At 44.9% G+C, this 21,853-nt stretch overlaps 1 protein-coding gene across 2 annotated transcripts in view; it reads left to right on the top strand.

Annotated features, from left to right (window-relative positions):
- The window catches only part of prkn (parkin RBR E3 ubiquitin protein ligase), a 605,665-nt gene that overhangs the window by 536,482 nt on the left and 47,330 nt on the right, over positions 1 to 21,853 (top strand). Inside the window, exon 10 of one of the 2 annotated variants that reach the window (XM_078405213.1) lies at positions 7,006 to 7,343. The exons of the other annotated variant lie outside the window; for it this stretch is intronic. Coding sequence (XP_078261339.1) covers positions 7,006 to 7,035 — 30 coding nt within the window. The 3' untranslated portion in view covers positions 7,036 to 7,343. Of the gene's footprint in view, positions 1 to 7,005; positions 7,344 to 21,853 lie in introns of those variants that run through there. 2 annotated transcript variants of the gene reach the window in all.

Genomic DNA, 21,853 nt, shown 5'->3' with positions numbered 1-21,853 from the left:
TATTGTGAAATCACTTGTTTCTCTTTGGTTTTGTTACATTTGGTTTGCATCTGATTTTCCTTCTCTGTTGTTGTTGCTTTGATAGTCACATTTTTTTTTTTTGAGCACGGAGCGATTTTCCAACAACAGTGTGGGTAAGAGCCCGTCTGACGAGCATTAGGAAGACCATGTGCTTATTTCATCATTAAGCATTCCAGACAGAAGAGGATTCAAGATCATAAGAAGGGGGCATTGTGATGCAGTTGTGGACCTGCTTCTTCGTCGTGCCACAGATCCCATGTAGATTTTGCATGTTCTTCCTATGACTGTGGGTTTCCTTCAGGTGCTCTGTTTTTCTCCCTCATCCCAAAGACCTGCAGGTTTGTAGATTAATTGGCCTCTGTAAATGGCCCCTAGAGTGCAGAGAATGGATGAGAAAGTGGGATAACATAGAACTAGTGTGAACTCAGAACATTGACATTAGCAAGACAGTTTTATCTCACCACATGATGTTTGATTGTTAATTTGACGGTTCTTGTTTCACAAAATTAAGCAAGGCAAGCAATTCTGATCGGGGCAGATAATGTCTTCTGTGAAATACTGTAATCAGCTCTACAATAACAAATTGCACGTACTCATGTCTTTAATGGTGACACAATCTAGCAGGATTTGAACGATCCTTTGTCTTCCATATAATACAGATTAATGGATAGTAGAGGCCAGATAAATCAGCAGTGATTGATGCTTTGTAATGCAGAACAATGTTTGTTTGGGCTATAATTGTGGAGAACCAGTAAAGCATTGACAGTGCATTGACTTTGGCTAGTTGGGTTGAAATGATGAATGGTCGGTAAGTGAGAGCACAAATACCACTGTCAAGGGCAGGTCTGGATTGACTGCAAATTAATAATGCTTCATTGCTTATTTGTGTCTATGCCAATTTCCCCTCAAAGATGAAGATTGGCATTATCTCTGTTTAGTTTTTAAGATTTGTTTTAAAGAAACAGCATGGAAACAGGCCCTTAGGCACACAGAGTCCACACCAACCATTGATCACCCTTTCGCACTAGTTCCATGTTAAGAGGTACAGAGGTTTGAAAACACATACCTCCAGATTCAGGGGCAGATTCTTCCTATCTTTTATATGGTAACTGAACGGTCCTCTCATCAGCTAGAGAGCAGTCCTGACCTCCCATCTACCTCATTGGAGACTTTTGAACTATTTTTAATCAGACTTCAATGCTACATTTTTGCACTAAATGTTGTACCCTTTATCCTTTAACTATGCACTGTGGGTGGCTTGATTGTATTCATGTAAGGTCTTTTCTTTGACTGGATAGCACACAAACAAAAGCTGTTAACTATACCTGTTAACTGTACATGTGACAATAATAAACTAAACAAAAACTAAACTAAACTCCCTACACACATTGAGGACAATTTTATAGGGGCCAATTAATCTCGAAGCCTGAATGTCTTCGGGATGTGGAGGAAACTGGAGCACCCGGAGGAAACCCAGGTGATCACGTGGAGAAGGTGCAAACTCCACACAGATAGCACACAAGGATAGGATCAAACTAGGTTCTGTGGTGCTCTGAGTGCAGAAGAATGGATGATATCATTAAAATATACAAAACGTTTCCAGGTCTTGGCAGAGACTCGGATGACATTTTGCCTGGCTAGGTGTCTAGCACCAGGGAGCGACAGGCTCAAAAATAGTTAGTCTGAAGAAGGGTCTCGACCCGAAACGTCACCCATTTTTTCTCTCCAGAGATGCTGCCTGTTTACTGGGTTACTCCAGCTTTTTGTATCTATCTCAAAAATAGTTGTTGGCTACGCAGAGCAGAGATGGGAATACTTTTCTTCACCCAGACAGTGATAAGGAAAAGGGAAGGTAACTCCAGCCAAATCATTCCCCCCTCATCAGTCCTGTGCCCTGCTAACTTCCTGATGGTTGCTGACCTCACCAGATGTCCAGATCCTTGGATCGTTTCTCACTGCACAGTTGCAAGATATGAGCCCACCACAAGGCTGTGGGTTCAAACTCCACTCTTGAGACAGTCACTCTATTGAGCGAGTCCCACAATATCAACAGAATGGCATCATAGTGTCAGTGAATCATACAGCACAGAAACAGGCCCTCTGCCCAACTCTTCCATGCCAACCAAGATGCCCCATCCAAACTAGTTCCATTTGCACACATTTGGCCTATATCCCTCTAACTCTTTCCTATCCATGTACCTGTCCAAGTTACGAGTGAGGTATTAAAGCGAGACTCTCTTTGCCCTTAGATCAGCGTAAAAGATCCTATAGCATCCTTCAGAAATAGCAGGACTGTCCCAACCAAATATACTTGGTCCAATTTTTAACAATGTAAAATGGCTGGGAATGCCTGCTCCAAAAACAACAGCCACACTTGCAACCTCTACCACGTAGAAGCATAAGTGGAACAGGTGCCCTGGAATACCACCACCCACAAGTCACACAGCGACCTGATGTGGTAATATATTGCTGATTTTGCATCATTTTTGAGGTCCAAATCCTGGAACTCCTGCTCCAACTGCACCATGGGAGCACCTTCACATGATGTGCCTGCAGGATTTAAGGTTACAGCGCACCCACTCTTAAGAGCATTTCAGGTTGGACATTAAATGCTAGAATCTTCTTTGCAGATGTGGATTGGAAGATGATTTAGAGAAGGATGCACGGTTCAACCCAAACAACTCCATAACTCTCTGATTGACGGAGATGGACATCCAGTGCTGCTGGAAGTCCATCAACTCGGTGAAAGACACTCTTGGGTCCACCCGAGGTTTGTAGGTCTCCCTTCACATCAAGATGTTGGGCAGAGAATGGTGCACTGGCTCATTCCACAGACTGCAGGAGTAGGTGCTGCGGGACTCACTGAAGCTCGGTGCAGCCAACGCCAAGGCTCTGTGAAGGAGGAGCACTCAATCTAGGGACCTCTCGCTGCCAGATATTAAGGAACAGAGTCCGGTGGGGACAGCCCTCATACAAGGGATGGGAGATCACCACAGGGGGCCAAATGAGTGGCCAGGGTATTTTATTTAAAGATGGATGCGAACACTACTGAGTATAACACTTGAATGTATTGACACTGAGAATGCCTGAAGAGTATTTGTGCAGTTGTCGTTTTGCATATTTTTAAAATTCTGAATAAAGTGATTAAATGCCAGACTTCCCCCCACCTCCCCCACCCGAGATTCTGAATCTCTGAAGGAATACTGTTCCGTGATTTCAGACTGCCTCAACATCAAGAAACAGGCTCAGCAGATGCAGCTTTGCATCAGCTGGTTTTATACTGCTGCTAATGTATATTCTACTTGAGGCAGAACCATTTCTTCCAGGCAATTGCTGATAGGTGATTCACTGAGAGTGATTTGTTATCTGGTTGCCAGGAAACATTGCAGCAGGAATTGAAGGAAACCAGTGACTCAAATCTATAAGAGAAACACCTTTTACCTCCTCATTTCATCAGGAACAGCAGTGCCAAGGTTGGGTTGGTGTAAAGATTTAGAAACAGGAACATACCCGAAAGCATTGCATCCATACATGCAGAGATACCCACCACCATTTCTAAGGCGATGGAGGTGCGGGCTTTATAGACAATAGACAATAGGTGCCGGACTACGCATTCGGCCCTTCGAGCCAGCACCGCCATTCAATGTGATCATGGCTGATCATTCACAATCAATATCCCGTTCCTGCCTTCTCCCCATACCCCCTGACTCCGCTATCCTTAAGAGCTCTATTTAGCTCTCTCTTGAAAGCATCCAGAGAATTGGCCTCCACTGCCTTCTGAGGCAGAGAATTCCACAGATTTACAACTTTCTGACTGAAAAAGTTTTTCCTCATCTCCGTTCTAAATGGCCTACCCCTTATTCTTAAACTGTGGCCCCTGGTTCTGGACTCCCCCAACATTGGGAACATGTTTCCTGCCTCTAACGTGTCCAATCCCTTAATAATCTTATATGTTTCAATAAGATCCCCTCTCATCCTTCTAAATTCCAGCGTATACAAGCCTAGTCGCTCCAGTCTTTCAACATACGACAGTCCCGCCATTCCGGAAATTAACCTAGTGAACCTACGCTGCACTCCCTCAATAGCAAGAATGTCCTTCCTCAAATTTGGAGATCAAAATTGCACACAGTACTCCAGGTGCGGTCTCACTAGGGCCATGTACAACTGCAGAAGGACCTCTTTGCTCCTATACTCAACTCCTCTTGTCATAAAGGCCAACATGCCATTAGCTTTCTTCACTGCGTGCTGTACCTGCATGCTAACTTTAAGTGACTGATGAACAAGGATACCCAGATCTCTTTGTACTTCCCCATTTCCTAACTTGACACCCCATTCAGAAAATAATCTGCCTTCCTGTTCTTACCACCAAAGTGGATAACCTCACATTTATCCACTTTAAACTGCATCTGCCATGCATCTGCCCACTCACACAACCTGTGCAAGTCACCCTGCATCCTCATAGCATCCTCTTCACAGTTCACACGGCACCCAGCTTTGTGTCATTAGCTACCCTCCTGCACCTATTGCCTATTGTCTAGAAGGCAGTGGAGGCCAATTCTCTGAATGCTTTCAAGAGAGAGCTAGATAGAGCTCTTAAGGATAGCGGAGTCAGGGGGTATGGAGAGAAGGCAGGAACGAGGTACTGTTTGAGAATGATCAGCCACGATCACATTGAATGGTGGTGCCGGCTCGAAGGGCCGAATGGCCTACTCCTGCACCTATTGTCTATTGTCTACCTTATCAAAGGCTTTCTGAAAGTCCAGGTACACTACATCCACTGGCTCTCCCTTGTCCATTTTCCTAGTTACATCCTCAAAAAATTCCAGAAGATTAGTCAAGCATGATTTCCCCATCATAAATCCATGCTGACTCAGCCATTCCTGTTACTGCTATCCAAATGTGCCGCTATTTCAACATTTATAATTGACTCCAGCATCTTCCCCACCACCAATGTCAGGCAAACTGGTCTATAATTCCCTGTTTTCTCTTTCCCTCCTTTCTTAAAAAGTAGGATAACATTAGCTACCCTCCAATCCACAGGAACTAATCTTGAATCTATAGAACATTGGAAAATGATCACCAATGCGTCCACGATTTCTAGAGCCACCTCCTTAAGTACCCTGGGATGCAGACCATCAGGCCCTGGGGATTTATCAGCCTTCAGTCCCATCAGTCTACCCAACACCATTTCCTGCATAATGTGAATTTCCTTCAGTTCCTCTGTCACCCTAGGTCCTCTGGCCACTAGTACATCTGGGAGATTGTTTGTGTCTTCCTTAGTGAAGACAGTTCCAAAGTAACTGTTCAACTCGTCTGCCATCTCCTTGTTCCCCATAATAAATTCACCTGTTTCTGTCTTCAAGGGACCCACATTTGTCTTAATTAATTTTTTCCTCTTCACATACCCAAAGAAGCTTTTACTATCCTCCTTTCTATTCATGGCTAGCTTACCTTCGTACCTCATCTTTTCACCCCGTATTGCCTTTTTTGTTATCTTCTGTTGCTTTTTAAAAGTTTCCCAATCGTCTGGCTTCCCGCTCATCTTTGCTATATTATACTTCTCTTTTATTTTTATAATATCCTTGACATCCCTTGTCAGCCACTGTCTCCTCTTACTCCCCTTAGAATCTTTCTTCGTCTTTGGAATGAATTGATCCTGCACCTTCTGTATTATTCCCAGAAATACCTGCCATTGTTGTTCCACTGTCATCCTTTTTTTTTCTTTTTTTTTTTAAATTCAAAAATATTTATTCAAATATTAAAATAATATATACAATACAATAAAACCAAAACAGAACCCACCACCAGAATATTATACAAACAAATATACCTATTGAAACTATTATACAATTATATTACAATCCCCATCCAGGATACATCCAATCCCCCGCGGTGCCCAGCGGTCCCGGAAATCCTCCAGGGTGCCCGTGGACAGCGCGTAGTCCCTCTCCAACACCACCCTGGCATGGATGTAACCCCGGAAAAGGGGCAGGCAGCTGGCTCGGGCAGAGCCCTCTTCCGCCTGGCGCCGTGAGTCGCGGATGGCCAGCTTGGCCTGGCCCAGGAGCAACCCAACAAGGATATATTCGGCCCTGCCCTCTCCCCTACGCACAGGGTGTCCAAAGATGAGGATGGTGGGTGAAAAATGCAGCCAAAAAGCAAGGAGCAGCCCCTTTAGATATTGGCACTGGGCTGCAACCTCACACACTGCATGTACACGTGGTACACAGACTCTTCCAACCCGCAAAAGTGGCAGGCGGCTGGCGAGTCTGAACCGCGCGAGGAACAGGTTGCAGGGGACTCCTCGGTGCAATACCTTCCACCCCAGGTCCCCGATGGAGAGGGGCAGAATTCCTGCGTAGAGGGACCCCACCGCGGGGTCACCTCGCGACCGGAAAGCAACACCGACCGCCACTTAGTGTCCGGACGGTGGACCAGGGCGAGGAAGTGCAGGGTGTGGAGGAGGAGCCCTACAGGACACGCCTCCCTGCGTCTCGGAGGGAGATGAAGGGTGTCGAGGAAATGCGGCTCATGTTGTGTGAGACCGGCTCCCGGGAAGGATTACGGCGCCTCGGTCCGACGAGTACTTCCGGTTGAGCGGGGGTTTGCTCAGCCGCAGGTACTCCACACATTTGAGCCTCTCCGACACCCAGCGGGGCAGGACAAGGGCCGGCTGCTCTCACGCCTGGGCCGCCGCCCTCCGTCAGCAACCAGGTTCCAGACTCTCAGCAAGTCCCAGTCCACTGTCATCCTTGCAAGGGTCTCTTTCCAGTCAACTTTGGCCAGCTCCTCCCTCATGCCTCCATAGTCTCCTTTGCTCAACTGTAATACTGACACTTCCGATTTTCCCTTCTCCTTCTCTAATTGTAAATTAAAACATCATATTATGGTCACTACCTCCTGATGCCTCCATTACCTTGAGTTCCCTTATCAAATCCGGTTCATTACACAACACTAAATCCAGAATTTCCTTCTCCCTGGTAGGGTCCAGTACAAGCTGCCTTCTCCCTGTAACCTTTGGCACCCTTTGGCGGGACCTAACATCGCCCGGCGCGGCTCGGCCACGGGACTTTTCATCGCTGGTGCGGCTCGGCCGCGGGACTTAACATCGCCCGGTGCGGCTCGGCCGCGGGGCCTTCCATTGCCCGGCGCGGCTCGGCCGCGGGGCCTTCCATCGCCCGGCTCGGCCATGAGACGTTTCAGCGCCCGGTGCGGCTCGGCCGCGGGCCATCCCCTTGCGGGGACTGTGCGGGTCGGTCGGGGACGAGCTGTCTGTCCGTGGGCATGGGGAAGAGAGTGGAAGTTTTGTTGCCTCCATCACAGTGAGGGGGTGTTTGGAGTCACTGTGATGGATGTTTGTGTTGGGGTCATGTGTCTTGTGTTCTTTTTCTTTTTTGTGTGACTGCTATGTAGTTTCGTTCGGTACCTTGGTACCGAATGACAAATAAAGCTCTGTTGACTGTTGACTGTTGACTTACTAATGATGAATCTGTCAATCTCTGCTTTATAAATACCCAATGACGGCCTCCACAGCCATCTATGGCAATGAATTCCAAAGATTCACTACCCTGTGACTAAATAAATTACTCCTCATCTCCTTTCTAAACGTATATCCTTTTATTATGATGCTGTGCCCTCGGGTGCTAGACTCTCTTACTACTGGAAGCATTCTCCCCACATCCACTCTATCCAGGCCTTTGACTATTCTGTAACTTTCAATGAGGTCCCCCCTCATCCTCCTAAGCTCCAGCGAGTACAGTCATACGTTAACCCAATCATCCCCGGGATCATTCGCATGAACCTCCTCTGGACCCTTTCTGGGGGAAGCAAGTGGTTGATGTGATATTTGCTTAGCCCATGGGTTAACACCGAGTTGTATTTGAGTCGGATAGAGACTTGTTAATTTCAAAACTATATTTCAGTCAGCATATGTTATATATATATATGTACACGCACACACTGTGCAAATAAAAAGCACAGTGCATGGCTCTATACATTTACAGTGTCACCTTGTAAATAGCCCGTGCCGAGAATGGAAATTGGATAGCAAAATACTTTCTGCCCCCTGGCATATAAACCCTTCTCTCAGGAGCTGACACACAAAAAAAATATCAGGTTTAAATAAATAGAATGCATCTATGCAGCAGATAGGAACTGAAGAAGTCAAATGTAACTCAGAATGTGAATCACACTCCTTAAATTGGCAAGATTTTTACACCATCTGCTGCCTCTGTCCACAGCCTTCACTGGTCTTGATGAGTGGAAGATTCAACAGGCTTGTGGTTTCACAATTTTCACAATTGAGTCATCTGCAATCAGCCTGGCTTTCATGTGGCTTTCTGAGTTCTTTTGTGTGGAAACAAGCACCACCATAATTTTTCTGAATAGGGCCTATTTCTGAGTGCAGCATTTTTATCATTCCTCAGATGATGCAATTCAGGTGCAGATTATTGTTCAAAATGAAGCATCGCTTCAGCTTGTTTTGTGCAGCAGTGAATGCTTTGAATTCGCTGATATTTGGTTTGTTTACTGCACTAGCTGACTCTTGTAAAGTACAGGGTCAGTGAATTATAGGAAGACCTTTTTCAAAATGACCGAGGCTTCTGCCAATACTTTGTTCCAATTGAGATGCAATTTGATGTCCACTTTCAACAGTCTAAATCTACAAGTAGTACCTTCAGGTTCAACTCCAAAGATATGAGCAAAGTTTCAAGCTGGTACTCCATCAGCTGACCAAAGGAGTGCTGGACTGTTGAGGGACGTGTGTGATAGGTTAAGAAGATACGTTAAGAAGAACAGCATTTTGAGATTGAATTTTGTTGCATTTAATGTTAAACTGCATAAAACCTCTGCTTCAGGTGATGCAGATCTGGTCCCAAAATCTGGTCCCAAAATGCTGTTCTTCGCTGTCATTGAATTGAAAAATCAATTACTTCGAGACTCAAGAATGTTTAATTGTCATATGTACTGACAATGGAACGATTAGATTGCTGCTTGCAGCAGCTTAGCACACCCGTAAATACAATACACACAGATAATATATAATATTTTTTTAAAATCAGAATTAATAACCTTAAAACTGGTCCAAAAACGAAGTCTTTAGTGCAACCAAACACAGTCCATGGAAGTTCATAGAAGCTGTTTCTGGAGTGAAACACTCTGATGACCATTTCCTGACCACACCCAAAACCATCACCTAACCATGTTCTCCTGAGATACTGCCTCACCCACTGAGTTACTCCAGCGCCCTGTCTTCTTTTATAAACCAGTATCCACAGTTCCTTGTTCCACCATTTCCTGATTATTAGTTACTCACAGGACAGGCTGTGCAACACTGGATAGCGATGCCTGTCAAGTTTTCTGCACCTCCACCCTCCTTAGAGCTAGAGATTCTCTAAATTTCAGCACCAAATATCCAACCTTCCAACTCCATGCTTACCATCTCCTATGGCCCAGGCTAAACCCCAGTGTCTCTTTCACCATCACCCATAACATTTAGTCAGTTCAAGACTTCCCTCTGACTCCATCCCCTCTTCCTCCCCCCCCAACACATCCATCTGTTCTGCACCCTCACTGTTCCCATTCCCAACCATCCGTCAGTCCGGACTCCCTCTGAACATTCTCGCACAATCATTCAGTGCCAGGCGTCAGTACCCCTGCCAACAACTCTGTCATCCACCCAAGCCCGTGGCACCAGCCTTCTTGGCCCCCTGATCTAGACATCTATGTAAAGTACCAAATGGTACACCCTCAGCATGGAAACTATGGACTGCATAGATAGTTGTGCCTGACATTTTGGTTGAAACTGATGTGTAACACAAGAATCAAACCACCCACTTCCAGAAACAAAAACAGGAGTAAACATTGTCAGTCAAGCCCTGTTCCACCATGCTGTCTGATCACGGCTGATCCCATGCCTCAAGCCCACTTACCTCTTTAATCTGTGTCTTTGAGCTCAACCTTAAATGTACTCACTGACTGACCATCTACAGACATTTAGATTCCTTCTCTCCCGAGATGCTGCCTGACCTGCTGAGTTACTCCAGCATTTTGTGAATAAATCAAAATATACAGACATTTAGAGGTGGAGAAGGTCAAAGACTGACAACACTACACAAAGAACTTTCTCATCCCAATGACACATTTGTCCTGAGACCATGCCCACCAGTTATAGATTCTGCCACCAGAGGAAGCAGTCTCTCAGCAACTACCCTATTCATCATTCTCGTGATCCAACCTGCCTCAATAAGGTCATCTCTCATTCTTAGAAATTCCACTGAGTATTGACCACCTTAACCTTGTTTGTCCCAGGAATTAATGAAGTGAATCAGCATTGCACTGATTCCAAGGCAAGGCAAGTGTATGCTGCTTTCCATGTGGAAAAGAAAACTGTACACAGAACTCTGGAATAGATCCCAACAAAATTCTGTACAATCTCTGCATGATTCCCTCTCTTACGGTTCAAATCCTTTGCAATTAGGGCAAACATGCCATATGCCTTCAGGGATAGGATCTTCAGTGTTGCTGCTGCTTACCAAGGCAAATAACACGGGTAGAACTCCCAACAATATCGGCTTTATTAAAGGCTTTCAACTTTCAGCTGTATCCAGTAGAGCAATATGCTTATAGCTCAAGATGCACAGATGCACCCCAGTTGTTCCTTCTTCTCCATGCTCCCGTTGAGCAGAAAATAAAGAAACTTCAAAGCGTACACCACCAGACAGGAAAAGCTTCTTCCCCTCCATTATCAGGCTTCTGAACGGTCCTTCCATAAGCTAGGGTACTGTCCGATTTACCTGTACCCCATTGTGGATATTGGACCTAGTGTCTGCAACTATTGCGCTTCAATGCTGAGAACTATATTCTGCACTGTATCTTCCCCTTCACTGTACTTATAATATTTCATTTGACTTAATTGTAATAATGTAAAGTATGATCTGATTTGATTGATCAGCATGCAAAATAAAATGTTTCACCATACCTCAGTACACGAGACAATAATTGACAATAATAAACCGAAACATAAACTTTCTTAAATATACCTTTACACTTATGTACACTCTACTATATGACTGGCTTGTTTAGAGACCATTGGATTAGAATGGAAGTTCAGGAGGGAAGAGGCTACTTCTGGAAACCTTGGGATGGAATAGTTTCCATTAGCTACGCCAACAGGTCTTGCAGGCAGCCCTGTGATGATAGACTTAGGAACTGGGGAGTAAGTCCAGGACAAGACTGAGTGTGGGAGGAGCACTCCTGCCGTTCCCTCAGACAAACTTCTGGAGGAACTCAGCAGGTCCGGCAGCATTTGAGAAGAGATATGGACAGTCAATATTTCAGGTCGGGACCCTTTTTCAGACACAAGATTCCAGCATCAGCAGTCTCTTGTGCCTCCAACCTACATATAAGATCAATGTTTTCAAATCAATCAGGTTCACATTCCCAACAATTATCATTGCACTTAATTTAATTATGGTACCAATCTTTTAAACTAATATATTTGACAGGGTTATGCATCACCAGAGCAGAGTCTGGTGTGGGAGTTCTTCCCCCTTTGTTTATGTGACTATTATGGCTAGACTAATTCCCCTTGGCCTGCCTCCTCTCAATGATGATTGTATTGATGGTTGTTAGAATCTTCACACTGCAGAACAGGCCTTCCCGTTACACAGCAGGATATTCAAAGATGAGTTGGCTATATTAAGAAATCCATACTGAAATAAGAATGTTCAGTCACAGTGATTTAAATGGAGTACATCAACCTTTATTGCAGGCACCGGATATAATTTCTCAGTAAATAGAAACCTCCAGGCCACTGTACACTTAACTGCTACAAGACATTAATTTTCCTTTGCAGATTGCTTACTAAGAGGAGCAATCTAATTTCAATGAACCCTTGCATATAGTTTTATTAGGTAGTTATTTTTTTAACACTGAATCGAATGCCTGTGGCGAATGCCGCCTGCTGTCTGGACAGTTAGCAGTGGCACCATTGTATGGATTTGTTAGGTTGCTATTCAGTGAGGCAATTTGTCAAAGTCTAGCACTGCATCCAGCCCCGAGAAGCTGAAAGTGCCTTTGATAAATGACTGGGCTGACAGTGCATTAGCAGTTCACGTATATCTATTGCCTCTGTGACATCTACAAATGGTTTGTGGATTCATTTTAAAGGGGAACTCAACCTTTCCTTAAGAGATGGGTTTTGTGATTGAAGGTCACCCACCTTTACCTTTCAAAATCACCAGCTCTGCCCTCAAATCCTTTGAAATCATTTGCATTTGTTTTGTATAGGCTGCATTTCTTTTTCTCTTGTAGAATGCCGCATGTTATTTGAAATGTTAGTCCCTGTATGTTTTTATGGATATTTAAGGAAGAATTCCTTCAAACTGTAAGCAAGCTCAAAAGGAACTTTTCCACAAAGTCTGGCTGTCATGAAAATTGATGGGTGCCTCCCATTAATTCTCATTCTGTTGAGCACTTGCAGGTATTTTCCTAGTGTAACAAGGTTAGGACAGTATTACTTTTGTTGAAATCTCTTACAGAGCACATTGCTATTTACCAAAGATTTCGCAAACCCCTCTATCAGCTGCTATTTGTATAGTACCACTCTTGCCTGGGCTTTCAGATTGTTGGCTACAGCTAGAGATGGAGACACAAGGTTGCCAGATACTGTTGTAGGTGGCCTTCTACACATTCCTATGTGTAAGATATAAGATCTCATGCATTTATTTGTAGAAAGAGCAGGGGCCATATACCTAGTATTTTGACCATCGTTGTGGGTGAAGGGCCTGTTCCTGGGCTGTACTGTTCTGTGTTCTATCTCATTGGAAGAAGCACAGTGGAATAGTGATATGATTCAAGACAGGATGTTGTGTGGCTTGACGCACACCTTTTAACATTAAAGGACGTAGATGATTCCCCTTCTCGACAGCACAGGTTGTAGCTTTCCTATGTGTTGCCATGGAAGCCTCAAAGTGTCATCCCGTGAGTTGTTGCACTCAACACGGATGCTGGTAGATTCAGTTGACATCCCGGGGCTCTGCTTTGTCTGAAGAATTGCGATTCCCTCAGCGTCCTTGGAGCTGAACACAGAGGCACAGATGGAGATGTTTGGGACAACTCCTGTTGTGAAAAGTGGAATTATTCTTCAATGTCTTTGGAGCTCTAGATACCTGCTGCTTGGAGCCATCAAGTGTCATGTAGATGGTGTTAAATCCGAGGACAATGGACCTGGTTGTTACTGTGAGGCACTGGGAAATGTTATGCCACTCAATATCAAGGAGAATTTGGGAGATTTCACAGTGAGATGGTCACCACCAGACAAAGGTCAATGGAAATCTGTATTTATCATTTTAATTACAAATGGTTCCAAAGTCTTCTTGTATCTGGGCATGGATTGCCTCTGTCAGAGCCCACATTCACTTGGTTCTGTTTAGTTTAGTTTAGTTTAGTTTAGAGAAACAGCGTGGAAACAGCCTTTGGCCTACTGACTCCATGCCGACCATCGATCACCATTCACACTAGTTCTATGTTATTCCACTTTCTTATCCACTCCCTGGCCACTGTGGGAAATTTACAGAGGCCAATTAACCTACAAACCTGCACATCTTTGGGCTGTGGGAGGAAACTGGAGCACCCAGGGAAAACCCTTGGGTCACAAGAAGTACATGCAAACTCCACACAGACAGCACCTGAGTTGTCGAGGGATCAAACCCGAATCTCTGGCTTCTTGAGGCAGCGGCTATACCAGCTGCTACCATTGCCTTGGGATTCTTGTCGAGGAGGAAAAATCAAGTCCTTTTGGCACATCCGGAAAATGCCTTTCAAATTGAGAAGGTTTACATGGAGTGAGGAGCCATGGATTTGGACTATCCTTATCCACTATGAACCATCGTTCTGTTGGTCCATCAGAGCATCTGAAATATGCACACTGCTTCAGAATGAAAGAATCAGGTGAGCCTTCAAGGTCCAGAACACTAACCGGGATCTTCTGAAGCCATCCAACAGTGTTTGCACGTTAAGATGCGGCAGCTTTTTCTTCTGAGGAATGATACATTTTCTCGTGTGGAATCTATACTACCTTTATTATTGCCACAGGTTTATTATTGCCACTTGTACCAAGGTATAGTGAAACGTTTGTTTTGCATGCAATCCAAGCAGATCAGATATACCATACATAGACACAATTAAACTCAAGTACAATAGACAGAGCAAATAGGAAGATAGACACAAAAACCTGGAGTAAATCAGCGGGTCAGGCAACTTCCGTGCAGAAACGTAATAGATGACGTTTCGGGTCTCGACCCGAAGCGCCACCAATTCCTATTCGCCAGAGATGCTGCCTGACCCACTGAGTTACTTCAACATTTTGTGTCCTTCTTTAGTGTAAACCAGCATCTGCAATTTCTTCCTACACAAAGGGGAAGATACATAGACATATACTTCATAGTTTATTTAGTGTTGTGTGGTGTTCATTATTGGGGAGAAGCTTTTCTTGAACCTGGAGGTCACGGTTTTCAGACTCCAGTACCTTCTTCCCGATGGTAGGACTGGAATGAGAGCGTAGGGTGGTGTGGGTCTCACTGCTAAAGCTGCCATTTCCCCACAGAAACATCAAAACCCGCACCTCATTAACCAGCAGGAATCTCCTTAATCCCGCAACTCCGGAGTGCAGCCGGGCTGCTCCCAAATTAATCTCCTTCAAACGAACTATCCGACAGCCCTCTAAGTAATGGATGATCCCTTGCAATAGCACAGGTGCAGGGCTTGTTGTTGCTGTTCAGACATGGCTTCCTGTGTGTGGTCCACACTGCTGCCGATTTCCACTCGCTGTGACAGGATCAGCACCAAGTATAAACACTGGCTAACAATGGATGTTACAGCTGTATACAGGGCAGCAGGCAAATGCGCATCACCAGCGGAACAGCGCAATTCAATTTTACAAAGCCGCTTGTACTGTGCATTAAATCTTCCATCAGAGTCATTGGTAAATGGGGATGTGCAATGTACATGGGATCAGCTACACAGCTCTGTTTTTACTTCTCTTGCCTTGGATACGAGGTATAAACCTTCACACACTCATCCCCATTTTAGTGGACTCGTTCTCCAATTTGAAGTAATTCCCACCTTCTTTCCTATGCCCTCCCACACCTATTTCTCCCCCTTGTGTACCCTTCCACCTGAATCCCTCTCTCTGGCTTTACATATCACTCCGCATTTCTCGTTATCTGTTACCTTTCCCTCCTTATCTGACACCCCTTTGTCTCATTTTCATCTCTCACCTTTGTCAGTTATTCCACTCATCTGCAAATCAACCTCCCCTCACCTGTATCCACAATCCTCTTATCATTTGCGAAGTTTTGTCCCGCCCCACCTCTCCATTCCAGCTTTCTCCCCCTTTCTACAATCAGTCTGAAGAAGGGTCCTGACCTGTAACGTAGTCTGTACATTCCCTCACAGATGCTGCCTGACCCGCTGAATTCCTCCAGCATTTTGTTTTCGATTCCAGCATCTGTAATTCATAGTTCATAAATTGTAGGAGCAGAATTGGGCCATTCGGCCCATCAAGTCTACTTTCCTTCTCAAATCCCAATCTTTCCTTCTAAATCCCATTCTCCTGCCTTCTCTCTATAACCCTTGACAGCTTTATTAATCAAGAACATATCATCCTCCACCTTAAAAATATCCATTGACACGGCTTCCACATCCTTCTGTGGCAATGAATTCCACATTGATCACCCCCTGACAAAATAAATTCCTCCTCATCTCCTTCCTAAACGAATGTCCTTTAATTCTGAGGCAGTGACCTCCGGTCTTAGACTCTCCCACTAGTGGAAACATCTCCACATCCACTCTATCCAGGTCTTTCACTTTTCGATGTTTCAATGAGATCCCCCCTCTTCCTTCTAAACTCTAGCGAGAACAGGCCCAGTGCCATCAAACGCTCATCACATGTTAACTCAATCATCCCTGGGATCATTCTCGTAAACCTCCTCTGGACCCTCTCCATTGTCAGCACATCCTTCCTCAGATATGCGCCCAAAACTGCTCACAATACTCCAAATGCGGTGTGACCAGTGCCTTTTAAGGCCTCAGAATTACATCCTTTTTTTGTATTCTAGCCCTCTCAAAATAAATGCATTTGCATTTACCTTCCTTACTACCGATTCAAATTAACTTTTTGGGAATCCTGCAACAGCACTCCCAATTCCCTTTGCACCTCCGATTTCTGACTTCTCTCCCCATTTAAAAAATGGTTTACGCCTTTATTCCTACTACCGAAATGCATAACTCCACAATTTGCTATACTGTATTCCATCTGCCACTTCTCAGCCCACTCTCCCAACCTGTCCAAGTCCTTCTGCAGTGTCCCTGTTTTTTCTACACTACCTGCCCCACTACCTATCTTCTTATTATCAATTCCTTGTGTCTCTTGATAATCTATTGGTTTTAAATGGCTTTAATTCTTTGCTAATGTAGTCAGGGAGAGGAATTTCTATTTGCATGCAGATATTAGTGCAGGTTCATGATCTTGATCTTCCATTTTCCTTACCCATTAGGATAATACCCAAGCCCAATAAATCTTCCTTTTTTTACAACCAATTGTACTTAAAAGTTTGCTTGCCTTGAAGGTCGCCACGATCCACAAGGACTTTGACTGATATTAGGAGAGGATTTCTAAATGTGTCCTGTCTTGTGTAAATTTACTGCGCCACAATTAAAGGCACTTTCTCTCCCTTTTAGCCCCACATACCTCACAGGATATTTGACAGCTGTCATAAATCACATCACACTTAATCTTCTTGCATTTTTTTCCAGCTATAAATATTTAATTAAAGACAATGGCAGTATCAGCGGTAGACTTTAAAAAATAACGACAACATTAAAAGTTAAATCACCGTTTGATAACAGAGATAAACTGCAGATTGCAACAGAACTATGGATAAACACATGAAGGTCAGTAACTCCCTGCAGTGACGTAAAATCTTCACAAAATGCCAGGCTGGTGGCACGACTGTACATACAGCATATTTGGCCATGTTCAACCAGTGCTGGCCTACAGTAGGCTGTGTATTATTATCCAAACAGATCAGACATACCATACATAGATACAATCAGTTCAAACCCAACTGCAATACGTAGAGTGAAAGGGAAGATAGAGAGTGCAGAATATAGTTCTCAGCAATATAACACATCCGTTCCATAGACAAAGTCCAATGTCCGCAAAGGGGTAGAGTGAATTGGACAGTACCCTATCTTATGTAAGGACCATTCAGAAGCCTGATAGCAGAGGGGAAGAACCTGTTCCTGAATTTGGTGGTGCGCGCTTTCAAGCTTCTATACCTTCCGCTGGACAGGAGCAGGGAGAAGAAGGAATGACCGGGTTGGAACAAGTGTTTAATTATATTTGTGAAGGAAAGAACTGTAGATGCTGGTTTAAACGGATGATAGACACAAAATGCTGGAGTAACTCAGCAGGACAGGCAGCATCTCAGGAGAGAAGGAATGGGTGACGTTTCGGGTCGAGACCCTTCTTTATTATTTTGGCTGCTTTTTCGAGGCAGCATGAAATGTAGATGGAGTCGACGGTGGGAAGTCTGATCTGTGCTAGCAGCCAACCATGGTCCTTGATTGATGCTACTGTCTCTGCAACAGCAATGTTAACATGCATTTATCTTATCGCATTCAACACAGTAAGATGTTCAAAGGTGCTGGACATTATCAAGTAACTGTTGACAAGAAGCCGCAGAAAGACAATTACTCAATTGGAACCTAACATATTGGCCAAAGGAGTGTGAAAAGAAAAGAGAGAAGCTGGCAAGTTGAGGCAGGATTACTGCAGATAGAGTATAGGAAACCAGTGATAGGCAGGAATACAACACTGGAAGAGTGCAGAGTTCCTGGAGAATCACATGGAGCATAGAACAGGACAGCACAGTAACAGGCGTTTCAAGAAACCCCCTCCACATTCCCCACACCCAAGATCCTCCCCACTCTCAACGCTCCTTCATCCCCGCTCTCACTGTCCCACCCCATCTAACTCCCCCCACCCCATCCCACTCTCACTGTTCCACCCCGCCCACTCTCTCACCACACCCCCACCCGCTATCACCGACCACCCACCCCACACTCATTGCTCTATATACTTTCACCCCACCCCACACACCACTCTTCCCACGCCCCCACTCACTCACACGCCTCCCATCTCATTCTCTCACATCTCCCCGCCACACTCTCATCACGCCCCCACCCCACCTCACCACAAACCCGCCCCACTTTCACTGTGCCTCAAGGCTGCCACACTCTAATCACACCCCTCAACTCTCTCACCATCCTCACCACATTCTCACCACACCCCAACCCAACTCTCAACAGACAAGCAACCCTCACCACATCCCAAACCCAGCCCCACTATTCCCAGGAGATGGAGCCAAGCCTGTCGTCTCGGATGTCACAGATCAGGCTCAGGATGGGCCCTGCCTTCACTCGATGGCGAGCTGGCCTGCTCAGACCCAGTTGCAGATTGAGCTGTGACAGGATGTTCCAGTCACTACCTAGTCTTGGTGGCTGGGGGGGGGGGGGGGGGGGGTGGAGATTGCTGGAAGTGTGACGTAGCATGGTGCCAACAGCACCAGTCTCAATAAGGCAATGCCAGTAACATCTGCTGATGGGCGAGTACAGAGGGAAAGCTTGGCAGCATGTGGACTCCATGCTTTCTAAAAGCACCCAGCTTCCAGTGGGGGGAGGGGGGTTCCTGGGACCATCCACTCTCAGAGCAGAAGGGTCCCAGTAGCATCTGCTCTTGGTGGGAAGTACTGGCACCATCTGGCCTCAGGAGGTGAGGTGAAGACCCAGGGCTAAACAGTCGCCGGTTAAACCGTGAACCTTTAAAACCATGAGAAGTATGAACCATTGGAAGCGTTAATCAAGTGTTTGCAAATGGACGATGCAGGAGAGAGATAGGCAGTCTTGGGGAAGGATAGTAACTGCTTTGGCGATGGACTGAACACAGGGTTAGAAGGAGACACTAGGAACTGCAGAATGCTGGTTTACAATAAAAGACACAACGAGCTGGAGTAACTCAGCGGATCAGGCAACATTCTGGAGAACATGAATAAGTGACATTCGGGTTGTCCCTTCAGACGTCAGACGCTCTATTTAGGACAAGTGCAGGGGTTCAACTGGTAAAGGGAGGGGCATTAGTGTTGGTGGCAAGGCAACTGAACATTTCTTCAGTTGATATTTAATTGGAAGAAATCTCTACTGAACCATGACTAGATATGACATGACCACCAGGACAAACTAATTGCTCCTTAAAGTGTTTTAGAAACAGCCTCCATTTGTTACACTCCATTTGTCAGAATTTCCTGAGTCAGCATTGGCACATTGGATATAACAAGCTGTTAATTTGCTAAGTACATAGCAAAGCTCATAAGTACTCCTGAGGTGTCTGAGTCAAGTGCACGTACCAACATTGGTCTATATTGCACACAGCAGGGATGGGCCAAGGTCACTGATCGTAGTTTGGGGAGGGAGGGAGTGCGGGGGCCAGTAGTGGGAGAACTTTGTCTACTGCATCTAGATGGGAAGTACTAACCCCATCCACCCACTGGTGCTGGTACTTTGTCCTTTGAAAGGGTAAACAGTCAGAATATTTTTCCAGGATGGACATGTCAAATTCTAAAGAGCATAGCTTTGGGGTGAGAGCGCCAATGTTTAAAGGAGTCTGAAGAAGGGTTTCAACCGAAACATCACCTGTTCTTTTTCTCCAGAGATGCTGCCTGACCGGCTGAGTTACTCCAGCATTTTGTATCTATCTTCGGTGTAAACCAGCATGTGCTGTTCCTTCCTATACAACTTTTAAAGGAGATGTGCAGGGCAAGTCTTTTACACGGAGGGTGGTGAATGCCTGGAATGCGCTGCCGGGGGTGGTAGTGGAGGCAGGTGTGATAGTGGCATTTAAAAGACTTTTGGATAGGCACATGGAGATACAAGGAATGGAGGGATATGGGTTACTTGATGGTTGATAAATGATGGTCTTAACATCATGTTCAGCACAGATATTGTGGATCGAAGGGCCTGCTCTTGTGCTGTACAGTTCTATGTTCTATGAAGGAAATGTACTGTTCTATGTTGTTTAGGAAGGAATTAACTGCAATTGCTCTCCCTGTACATCTTCCACAGGTCCTCTGCTAGAAGAGGGTGAAGCTTAAAGTAAGCAAAACACAAAGAGCTGGGGGATCTCAGCAGGTCAAGTGGCATCTGTGAAGGGCAATGGACAGATGACATTTCGGGTCAGAACCCATTAGTGTGAAGAAAGGTCCCGACACAAAACGTTGTCTATCCATTCCCTCCACAAATGCCACCTGATCTGCTGAGTTCCTCCAGCACTGTGTTTTTCTATTAATTCCAGCACCTGCAGTTTCTTGCGTCTCCATTGAGCTCAAAGCAAGGACAGATTTGGATGTGCTGTTGGAATAGTCTGTCAAGGTTCAGTGGCAGGTTTCGATGTTTGCTCAGCCTCAAGGTGTCCAATAGTAACTGCAGCCAGTTATGTACTTAACACATAGCCATGTGGTAATGAACTCAATGTAACAACCAACTTGTGCAGTTAGTGCCTATCACAAACAAATGTCAAGTGTCATCTTTGGCAATGGCTTAGAGATAAATGTTAACCTAAATAATATTAAGGAGATTGATCAGAATATTAGGAGAAATTCATTCTTCCAAGGGATCTTCTTCACCCTCTTGAGATGGCTCCAGTTTAATCCATCATCTAAGAGCTATGATCCCCAATTGTGCGGTACCCCACTGAGTGGCAACATGCATCTCGTACCCAAGTCTCAGGCCCACAATTGCACCCACAGCATTCTGATTGACAAGAATAATACCAACAGTTTCAGCAACAAAATCTCCACTTTGCTCACATCCTCTGGATAAGTGTAAAATATGGCCAGAGAGAAATAAATACAAAACAAGCTTTCACTTCCTTTCCTCTGAAAAAGGGTCCCGACCCGAAACATTGCCTATCCATTTCCCTCCACAGATGCTATCTGACCTGCTGAGTTACTCCGGCACTTTGTCTTTTTCCTCAAGATTCCACATCTGCAGTTTAGTTTAGCTTGTTGGTGCATACTGTCCAATCAGCGGAAAGACTGTACATGATCACAATCGAGCCGTCCACAGTTACAATTGCAGATCCTTGAGTCTCCCTTTCACTTCCTTTTCCAGATTTCTTTAAGCACAAAATATCTGTGTTTATGGAACTCTGCATTCCCCATCACCATTAGGATATTTTGTCACATAGATAATTATGATGATTTGCATATGCATACTGAGTCAATTTGAAAATAGATATTCCCCTTTGACTCATAATCATAAATCCCATTTTTCTCAAACTCGGAGAATTAAATCTAGAAACTAGAATTATCATGTTAATTAGGTGCATTTTAATCGGTCATGCTAATTGTAATTATGTTAACCCCAAATTTTCACCTTTTTAATGATATTTAGAAAGTGAAGATGGGACCACTGATAGAGTCTATAATAAGTTATGAAAACGCAGTTCACAATTCGAAATAAATAGTAACTATATAATTCAGCCTGAGGGAGGGCGTGCGCAGACTGGAGGAACAACACCTTAAATTCCATTTGGATAGCTTACAACCCAATGGCATGAACATTGAATTCTCATTTTAGTTAGCTGCATAACCCTCCCCCTCTCCCTTCTTCACTCCTAATTCCCCCCCCCCCCACCCCCCACCCTCCCCCCCGCCATCTCCCTCTCCCCTGTGCCTACCTGGACTCGCGCCTAATTCTCCCCTCCCCCTCT

This window comes from Rhinoraja longicauda, chromosome 9, assembly GCF_053455715.1.
Source record: "Rhinoraja longicauda isolate Sanriku21f chromosome 9, sRhiLon1.1, whole genome shotgun sequence".
Taxonomy (NCBI): Eukaryota; Metazoa; Chordata; class Chondrichthyes; order Rajiformes; family Arhynchobatidae; genus Rhinoraja; species Rhinoraja longicauda.
This window is presented reverse-complemented; position numbering and strand designations above follow the sequence as displayed.